General features: G+C 34.0%; 1 protein-coding gene across 1 annotated transcript; it reads right to left on the bottom strand.

Moving 5' to 3' along the window:
- Positions 1 to 953: 953 nt before the first annotated feature.
- On the bottom strand, positions 954 to 9997 carry LOC132744073 (large ribosomal subunit protein mL49-like). The gene is made up of 4 exons (XM_060732680.1): positions 9888 to 9997; positions 4050 to 4260; positions 3194 to 3318; positions 954 to 1782 (listed from the first exon to the last, which is right to left on the bottom strand). Exons 1-4 carry the CDS (start codon positions 9990 to 9992, stop codon positions 1639 to 1641), a joined length of 585 nt encoding a protein of 194 aa, XP_060588663.1. The 5' UTR covers positions 9993 to 9997; the 3' UTR covers positions 954 to 1638.
- Positions 9998 to 10601: the final 604 nt, after the last annotated feature.

The raw sequence follows: 10601 nt of genomic DNA on the forward strand, positions 1-10601 counted from the left end.
TTTTAATATACACATATAAGGAAAATCAATGACCCCTGGGGTGGGGCCAATTTTTACCCAATGGCCCTTATTTGAACAAAATTGGTATACACCCATTAGAAGATGATTCATGCTAAATATCTAAGCTGTAGCTATTTTGATTTTTTAAAAGAGGATTTTTTAAGTTTTTACTATATACAAATAAGAAAAATCAATGACCACCCAGAGAGGGGCCAATTTTGACCCCAGGACATTTATTTGAACAAACTTGGTAGACAATGACTAGATAATGTTTCATGCCAACTATTTAAGCTCTAGCTCTTTCAATTTTCTAAAAGAAGATATTTTAAGTTTTTTCTTTTGGTTGCCATGGCAACCAGAGTTCAGCTTGGAATTAAATTCTTTGAACAATTTTTAAAGTTGACTTCTAAAGGAACATTCCTGTGAAGTTTGGATGAAATTGGCTTAGGGGTTTATGAGATGTCATTTAAAGTAAAAGTTTTTGGACGGATGGACGACGCACAAAAGGCGATCACAAAAGCTCACCATGTCACTTTGTGACAGGTACCCATGTAGCTATTTTTTCAGTCAGATGTCCAGACAGACATAGAAAAATGGATGGTGAGTGATTACAATATCTCACCATGAGTCTGTTGTATGCACAGGTAAGCTAAATCCAAGGAAAATTCTATCATCTGTCCTAAATAGACTTAGATTTTTAAAATGCTATACAAGTCTTTTTGCCATTTCCTCAAAAGATACTCCTCAAGATTGAAAAAAAATTAACAAAAATGTTCATAACATACATTTTTTTCCATTTTAAAAACAAATCCAGTGAACAAATACACGGTAAAAAGAATATAAATCATTTCCAAGTCTTAATTTTTTATACAATAAACATTGATGAGAATGAGCACAGCTAAAAAATTAATAAAGGGTAAATTCTTCATTATTATGAAAAAGAAAAATCTCCAAATATTTCAAGCATTTATTGCTAAAATACGTTGGTTTTTTTTTTACATAAAAACATTCTTATTTATCATTCAAAGCAAGTTCAGTCATAATGCTACAAAACATTTGTGAAATAGACCACTTATCACAACATAAGAATAACACTTCATACTAGTAGTCTTATTAGTCTTAACAAACAAACCAAAATATTTTGTCACCCACACATGGAACTTTTGAATCTGTCTCTTCATCCAAATGTATTGAAATGACAACCTGTACAGATAATATAGATTGCATAGAAACTAGTTTGTGCCAGTTTTTGTATACTTCAGATTGGAAAAAAGAAAAAGTTGTCTATGTGTATGAAAAATAACCCCAAAACAACATTTTTATATCAAGGTAACATTCTGCAATAAATTTTGAGCACTATCAGTTGTAATATTGATGTGCACCAATCAAACTCCTGTTCTCAAATCAAGCAAGTTACACCTATTTCATACCAAGTTCCTCCATGTCTACTCTCCGTTTCTTACTCTTGATTTTATTTCTCAAAGAACACAATACCTTTCCTCTTAATCTATTAAAAACACTTATTTTCAAATATATTTGTTGCACACATATATATATATATATGATTTGTTTATTCTTTTTTAAGTAAATGTAGCTGTGTTAATTATCGTTTTTTTAAACTTAAATTAAATGTGTCTTTCAAAATCCTTTACTCAACAAAAACTTCGATACAGTCTCGTGACAATTTCCTCGGAATTGAACAAACTGTCCAATCTCGTGAACCCGGATCTCACATCTAAGGCCCTGATCTTTAAAATACTTCATAGCATCCTCTTTAAATGCCTGAAACAGAACAAATACTATCTGAAATAATTTTGTAAAAGTTTGTAACACATTAATTTAATTCAAAGACTTAGCTAAATACCGGAGACATTTTTAAATATTTTATACATATGAGATTATTAATACATGTATACATATGCCATGGAAATTTTCAACCTCACCAGTTGTCAAATAAGTTTATGTCACATGATAACACAAGTAAATATTGCAATTGTAACACTGAAATCTATCTTTTAATTTAGCTGGGACTGGTACCAATATAAAAAGCTAAAATATTTTTACCATTATTAACTTAAAATATATAAAATATGCTGTTTCCTGTAAAATTAAAATATGAAGTCAAATTTTTAAATGTAAACAGGTATGCTCTTTCAGTATTTAACTGCACAAATTTCAGCGACCACTAGAATGTTTTTAGTATGTATCAAATGATTGAGCAAATTTACCAGCTATCATTGAATATTTCTTCTTTATGCTAGGTTTTAAATCACTGTTAAAAGTTTTATGGTGAAAAAATCAAATTTTATTAGACTATTAGTAAAGACAACCTTAGGTGCCCTCTGTAAATTATTATAGGTATCGGTGGACATCCAAAGTAGAACCATCGACCCTTTTTAAGGTTAGCTGGGTAGCTTTCTCACATGAACACATTCAAGGTTTGAACCCACAGCAGTGAGTGGCAAGCAGTTAAAAGTCACTGACTTTAACCACCCGACCACAGAGGCTTCACTGTAGCTTCTTTTGCCATGTCATAAAACAGGAAATAAATATCACTAAAAAGTGCTTTATACTGGCTACTGTGAATTTTCACTACTTATCACACGGTTTCACAGTTTATCAAGACTCTTTAAATTCACAGAGAGTTTGGCAGTTTGATTGCCCTTTAACTATTATTCAACCCTTACCCTATTTGAACCAAAAGTGATTCACCTTTACCAACAGTATAGAGTTATGTAAGCCTGCAAATCAGTGCAGCATTACTACGCTCTATACTATTTTCTGAATGATTGCAATTTTTTACCTTGACATCCCTAAAAGTTATAATGAACAGTTCCCATAATGGAAGCTGGATTCATTCATTTAAAGGCACATTATGCTTCATAAACATATAAATTTTTACATCTTTACATAAAAGTAGCAAAATGTAAACAAATAAGTATTTTAACTTCCATACAAAGTATCCCCCTATAACTGTACTTATTGCCAAAAGGCAACAGAAAATATTGTTCAGGTAATTGAGCAACTTTTTGTATTCTACATGTATAAAAGTACACCAAAATTAGAATGCCTTTTAAAAATAAAAACATTAAAGTATTTCTAAGGTATAATGGGCTTTTAAGAAATTTGGCAGGTTTAGGGTTCATTACAACATTGACACAGAATTTCATACTGAATGTAAAAATGTACTTACCCATATATCCCCATAAATAGATTTAACTTTGATAGTTTCTCGGCCACTAAAATGTTTCCTATAGTAACAGGGTAACATATGATTTCTAGTCCGTCTCACTTTATACTCTGACGGCTGTATATTCACTGAAAATCAAAGTAAACTTCTTATTAAGTTATTAATATTATATTGAAACAATTATATTGTACCATTAAACAAATTGACAAAATAAGAACTTTGAAAATTTAAATAATTTCAAGAACCCCAGCCATTAAAGCAGCATGCCTCCAGATTCATGCTAATTGTCATGAATATTTTGAAAATGAGCAAAATATTGTAAGGTGAATGAAGGAAGTAATTTGCTCATTTCAAGAGGCACTTACAATCCTTGTAAATCATCAAAAAAAAAGTGGTCAGATTATGCAAAAATATCCCCTACTGCATTAGTCACACAGTAGAAATATGGTGATAGATACTGAAAAATCAATCATCAATCGCACATAACGTGTAAATTATTACTTGCATCTTGAATCTTTTTACATTTTTGTCAAGTTCAATTTTCTTAAAATATTTTGGCTCATCCAGAGGCATGCAGCTTTATGCTAGACCAGAAAAGTAATAAGTCTTCGCCACCAGTATAGAGCCTGCTAGAGTCTATACTATACTGTTAGCTAATTTCATCTTCCTAACCCCTAAATTGAAAATGGACTCGTCCAAAAATCAAAGCTTGAAAAATCCATTAAAAAAAATTCATTTTGTTAAGTTTGCTTGCTTAATTATGTTTTATGTCACACAGACACAGTATAGGTCATTTGGTGACGTCCCAGCTTTACTGGTGAAGGAAGACCTCTCATTCCCTTAATCAACTTAGGCTTACTATTTGGTGGTACCCATCCTGAAGGTGTGGGGTATACTTCATGTTCTGGAGGGGGTGGAACTGTTGTAGGTGGAATCAGTCGTTTAACAAATTTGAAATCATCGTATGAAATCTCGACATCGGGATACTCGGCATGCTCTGATACCTTCGACTCTTCCTCCGGCAAGTATGACGCAACTTTATCAATAATTTCCCTGTCGTTGATACATCTCTGAAAAATACATGTACAAAAAATTTCAGCTATAAATCCGTACTATTGAATTTTCATGGTGTTTGGCTTCATGTGTATTTATTATTATTAATATTGTTGTAAACAGGTATGTTAGTTTGCCTACTTGTACAATTGCACTTTATCTCGCTGTTGTTGTTGTTGTACAATCATATCATCATGACCAGTTTGGTTCTTGCTTGATTATTCATTATTTCAATTTAATTGATTTATTTCAATATGGCATTTGTGTATACATATAAATGTTGTGTATATTGTTTTGTAAACTGTTTATATAAAAATTATTGTAATTATGTTGTGTACATCAGCTGAGGCCAACATGGAAGATCGAGAAACCAAATGTGTAAGCCTTGTTAAACAAGATATGTTTGTAAAACATGTATGCCCCCTATCAGCAGCCAGTTAGTCATGTGATAAGGTTATTATGCATGACTTCTGACCCAGTGATCAAAAAATTAATAAGGGTTATCAAGTATCTACTGGTCATGACCTTAACCTTTGACCCCTTGACCCAAAACTCAATAGGGGTCATCTGCTGGTCACGACCAATCATCATACAAAGTTTGAAGTTCCTAGGCCTATGCGTTTTAAGTTAATTGATCGGAAACCGTTTTAACATACAAGGTCAATGTGACCTTGACCCCTTGACCCTAAAATCAATAGGTCATCTGCTGGTCATGACCAATCACCATACCATGTTTGAAGTTCCTAGGCCAAAGGGTTCTTAAGTTATTGATTTGAAAGCATTTTTACCTACAAGGTCAATGTGACCTTGCCCTTTGACCCCTTAACCCCAATATCAATAGGGGTCATCTACTGGTCATGACCAATCACCATACCCAGTTTGAAGTTCCTAGGCCTTCACCATACCCAGTTTGAAGTTCCTAGGCTTTAAAGTTCTTTAGTTATTGATCGGAAACCGTTATTGCTTACAAGGTCAATGTGACCTTGACCTTTGACCCCTTGACCCCAAAATCAATAGGGATCATCTACTGATCATGACCAATCACCATACCAAGTTTGAAGTTCCTAGGCCTTAAGGTTCTTTAGTTATTGATCGGAAACCGTTTTTGCTTACAAGGTCAATGTGACCTTGACCTCTGACCCCTTGACCCCAAAATCAATAGGGATCATCTACTGATCATGACCAATCACCATACCAAGTTTGAAGTTCCTAGGCCTAAGGGTTCTTTCGTTATTGATCGGAAATCGTTTTTACCTACAAGGTCAATGTGACCTTGACCTTTGACCCCTTAACCCCAAAATCAATAGGGGTCATCTGCTGGTCATGACCAATCACCATACCAAGTTTGAAGTTCCTAGGCCTAAGGGTTCTTTTGTTATTGATCAGAAACCGTTTTTACCCAAGAGGTCAATGTGACCTTGACCTTTGACCCCTTGACCCCAAAATCAATAGGGGTCATCTACTGATCATGACCAATCACCATACCAAGTTTGAAGTTCCTAGGCCTTAAAGTTCTTTAGTTATTGATCGGAAACCGTTATTGCTTACAAGGTCAATGTGACCTTGACCTTTGACCCCTTGACCCCAAAATCAATAGGGGTCATCTACTGATCATGACCAATCACCATACCAAGTTTGAAGTTCCTAGGCCTTAAAGTTCTTTAGTTATTGATCGGAAACCGTTTTTGCTTACAAGGTCAATGTGACCTTGACCTTTGACCCCTTGACCCCAAAATCAATAGGGGTCATCTACTGATCATGACCAATCACCATACCAAGTTTGAAGTTCCTAGGCCTTAAGGTTCTTTAGTTATTGATCGGAAACCGTTTTTGCTTACAAGGTCAATGTGACCTTGACCTTTGACCCCTTGACCCCAAAATCAATAGGGGTCATCTACTGATCATGACCAATCACCATACCAAGTTTGAAGTTCCTAGGCCTTAAGGTTCTTTAGTTATTGATCGGAAACCGTTTTTGCTTACAAGGTCAATGTGACCTTGACCTTTGACCCCTTGACCCCAAAATCAATAGGGGTCATCTACTGGTCATGACCAATCACCATACCAAGTTTGAAGTTCCTAGGCCTAAGGGTTCTTTAGTTATCACTCGGAAACCATTTGGTCTACGGACCGACGGACCGACGGACCAACGGACCGACGGACCGACAAGTGCAAAGCAATATACCCCCTTTTCTTCGAAATGGGGACATAACAAGCAATTATCATAGTATTGCAAGCAATTCATAAGTCCTCTACCGGTTAGAACCCCATCCACATTCTGATGGGCCATTGGCCATTCAATTTTACCAGTGAATGAATGATATAAATGAACTGAATGTTGAGTGATAATAAGAAACATATATATGAAGTTTGAAGTAGAAACACTAAGAAATAAAGAAGTTATTTAAAAAAGACAACATTTTTTTCATAAAAATTCTAAGTTCAAGGGAGGTAATTCTGATAATTTTTGTGCTAGAGTTGTAAACCTTGTCACATATGATGTGGATGATGACCAGAAACTTATATTTAAAGTTTGAAGTAAACACCTTAAAAATTAAAGAACTTATAGTGAACTAGAAATGTGTCCATAGGACCGGTAGGGGACTAATAAAGGCCTTACTTACTTACATGTACTTAATATTCACTCCTAAATTAGGCAAAAGGTTCCCTTCATATAATTTGTAATGTCTGAGCTGCCAGTCAGATAGCATACATAACTATTCTCAGTGCTAAACTATTCTCATAAAACAAATTAACAACAATTACAATTTTTTAAAGAAAACTTTTATATCTTCTTCTGCTCTGTTGTAATTAATTACAATCAATTTAATGAAACTTTAAGTTAATTTAGATGGAATGGCGCAAGCATTATACAAAAATGTTTTTATGAATTAGGTGTTATATTGGAAAATAAATCCTTTAAATTTTCTGGGTGTTGTTCATTTATAATGATTCCTTTAATTATATTTCATGTGTTTTCTTTTTTTGTTTTTTTTTATTAAGTACATCTTAGACTTATTAAATCTAATCCTTTGACTTAATTGTTCTTCAGCTGTTTAGAAAACAGAGAAAGTCCCAAACAGAGATAGTCCCTCCCACTGTTTAAAAACAGAGATAGTCCCTCCCACTTTTTTAGAAACAGAGATAGTTCCTCCCACTGTTTAAAAAACAAAGATAGTCCCTCCCACTATTTAGAAACAGATCACCTTATATTTGCACTCCTGCTGTTTTGTAATATACATCACACTTTCCAATATACAGCTTATTACCAGCCACCTCCTGGTGTGCCTTCAGTCCAACTAACTTACATGTATATGTATCAATTAGGATCCGAGTGTAGGACAAAAGCCCTCCCGGACAAAAGCCCTCCCGTCCAAAATTGACAAGGCGGACAAAAGCCCTCCCGTGAAAATGACAGGGCGGACAAAAGCCCTCCCGTAAAAATGACAGGGCGGACAAAAGCCCTCCCGTAAAAATGACTGGGCGGACAGAAGCCCTCCTGTGAAAATAACAATATTTTTGTTTTTCATTGTTTTCCATTGGCATAAAAGTGTTTGTATGAGCTTGAGTACATTCCTGACTGACATCTGAATAATAAGTACTAAAATCTGTAAGTGCATATTTATTCACGTAAAAATGAAGGATTACTCACATGTGAAATTATGATTAATAGAATAATAAATGATGAAAAAATGTTAAAATTAACTAAAATTGAAAGTCCAAGTGCCTTGTAATGAGTCAATTACTTTAGAAAGTGATTTTGTTTTAAACGACATTCGTGTGAAAATATTACCTCGCTAAACATTTCTGAAAGGTATATTCTGAATGAAAGCTGGTTCTAGCTCATAAAATACTTAGACCAATAGAAAACAACAAAACACAGGTATGTAACATACATATATATTTTGTTACGGGAGGGCCTTTGTCCGCATTGTTTATTTCACGGGAGGGCTTTTGTCCGCCCTGTCATTTTCACGGGAGGACTTTTGTCCGCCCTGTCAATTTCACGGGAGGGCTTTTGTCCGCCTTGTCATTTTCACGGGAGGGCTTTTGTCCGCTTTGTCATTTTTGGACGGGAGGGCTTTTGTCCGTTTCCCATTAGGATCCATATCCCACTCTTATATGAGGGGGTGGGATAGATGGTAAGATTACTAAAAAAGGGCTTAACAACTTACTGATTTTTAATTAAAATTATACTTTCAACATTTACACCTCTCCCCTTCTAAAGTAACTATATATCCTGTGTAAGATTTTTGCTAATTTCCTTTTTTTTTGAAGGGGAACATTAACAGTTTTTCATCACAATTTTTTTTCACCACAATAATGCCTACTATGGTAAAATTGTTTGTATTTATCTGACAGCATTTTACACATAGATAATGCATGTTTTTAATTCATATCTCATAAGACTGAGACAATACGATTTTATTATATTTGCTGAAAGGTATACATGTTGAATTAACAAATAGATTCTGAAAAAACAAACTTGATTTATCATTAAAATGGTTTTACTAAAATCAACATTAGGATAAAACCATGGATGAAATACCAAGTTTTATATATATTAGCGAAGATAATTTATCAATCTATGTATATGTCAAAAATAACAAGAGCAATGCATGCAGTGTTGACTGCTTGACTGTTAAAAATTCTAAGTTAAAATGGGGCATAACTCCAAAATATTGCTTTCAGATTGATGCCCCTTGACTAACAGCAGCACATTGTCAGTGTTTAATATACCCAGTAATTGTCACAAAATTCAATCTAAAAATTTTATTTATGAACCAATCATTATAATCATCCTGTCTTGATATGATTTCTCTGCAACTATACTTGATATTGTTTAGTCATAAGAGTATTTGCTGGGATTGAAAAGTATACAATTTTTATGGAATTAAAGGCGTTCTAAGCTACACACACATTTATTTAGAAGACTTTCTGTAATTATACAGGGAAGTCAAAATCCGGTATCACAAAGCGGGTCCAGGTTTTGGCTAGCCAGTTATAGATTAAACATGTATATTTAAAATGAAATCAAATAAAAACATTTAAAAATATATTCTCTACCTATCAGTGAAATTTTCAGTGTCATTTCTAGTTGGGAACCCCCATTTTAAATGTAATTCAATGATAATCAATACAGGAACAAGCACAACTTTTCTGCTTAAGAATAATCATTGAGGTGTTCCATTTGAAAATGTCAAAGTGGTGCATGAAATAGGGAATGGCCCCTTTAAAACAAAAAATGTAAAAAAATAAAATAAGAAATTTTCTTATCTGACTATCCTGTTCATAGGCTTTGCCTACTTTCATATTAGATCTGATAAAGCACAACTGATAAATTTTTCACACACAAATGAACATGTACTTACATCATAAATCACTAATTCATCACCATAGTTACCCACAAGCCACCAGGTAGCCTGGCTTAAGTGTTTTAAAAGAATTCATGTCCTAATCGAGATCTAAAAAAATAAGTTTTTACAAGAGTGGGCGAATAGATTTTGGTGCGAAAATGAAATTTGCTTGCCAACTATCAATGTCAAACATTTAAAAGCTCAATAATCAATAACTTAATGTACTAATTGCACCAGACCGAATTTGCCTCTTTCAAAATACTTTCATGTTATCTTTCAATCCATACCTTTTGTGCTATAACAGCTGAATGTCTTTCAATTTGAATTAATTTTCTTCCAAACCTGTTTAAATTGCGAACCATGGAGGCTGCCATATTGAATTCTGAAGGCATATAGTTTGCGACGCACAATAGAAAATATGCGGATTTATCGTATATTTAAAATCAAAGCACAGAAGGCGCTGAATTTGTTTGGGTCTCAGAATGTCAGAAAGGTGAAGGTTGTGAGATTATAAACCAATTTGTTTTTGTATAGTGCCACCAATGCTTTCCAGCGTTTTAATTGTAGTAAATTGGCTATAAGACTAATTGCAACACTGATATTCAATTCAATGTTTATTTGACTTAAACAATTTGAAAAAAAAATGAGTTGCCATAACTGGGATTTGAACTCCAGACCCCTCGCTTCCTTAGCGAGCGCGCAAACCTCTCGGGCACGGTGAAGTAATATGATAACGGCCTGAAGAAAACCATATTATTCTAAATTAGGGTTTGTAACCCTTATTATTTCGACGCTAACTGTTGTTTAACACAGATGTAAATAATCATGGAGCTTACTATAAGCATGCATATCTATAAAGAATAAAACAATATTAGAAATCTTCGACCATTCGGGAACTATTTTTCTTGAAAATTAATGCGCCTGTCATTTGACCATCTTTACGCAGTGATTTCCCCTGAATTTTTCGGCGTTAGTGTACATATAAAGGGAAGTAACCGCTT

Source organism: Ruditapes philippinarum, unplaced genomic scaffold (assembly GCF_026571515.1).
Source record: "Ruditapes philippinarum isolate M1 unplaced genomic scaffold, ASM2657151v2 ctg1590_1_1_1_1, whole genome shotgun sequence".
Classification (NCBI taxonomy): Eukaryota; Metazoa; Mollusca; class Bivalvia; order Venerida; family Veneridae; genus Ruditapes; species Ruditapes philippinarum.

Excerpts from the sequence above, each read along its gene's own strand:
- LOC132744073 (XM_060732680.1), bottom strand. The coding sequence starts at position 9,992 with ATGCCTTCAGAATTCAATATGGCAGCCTCCATGGTTCGCAATTTAAAC. Across the intron at positions 3,319-4,049 it reads AGGATGGGTACCACCAAATA|TGAATATACAGCCGTCAGAG; the intron begins GTAAGCCTAAGT and ends TTTGATTTTCAG. Across the intron at positions 1,783-3,193 it reads CTATTTATGGGGATATATGG|GCATTTAAAGAGGATGCTAT; the intron begins GTAAGTACATTT and ends GTTCTGTTTCAG.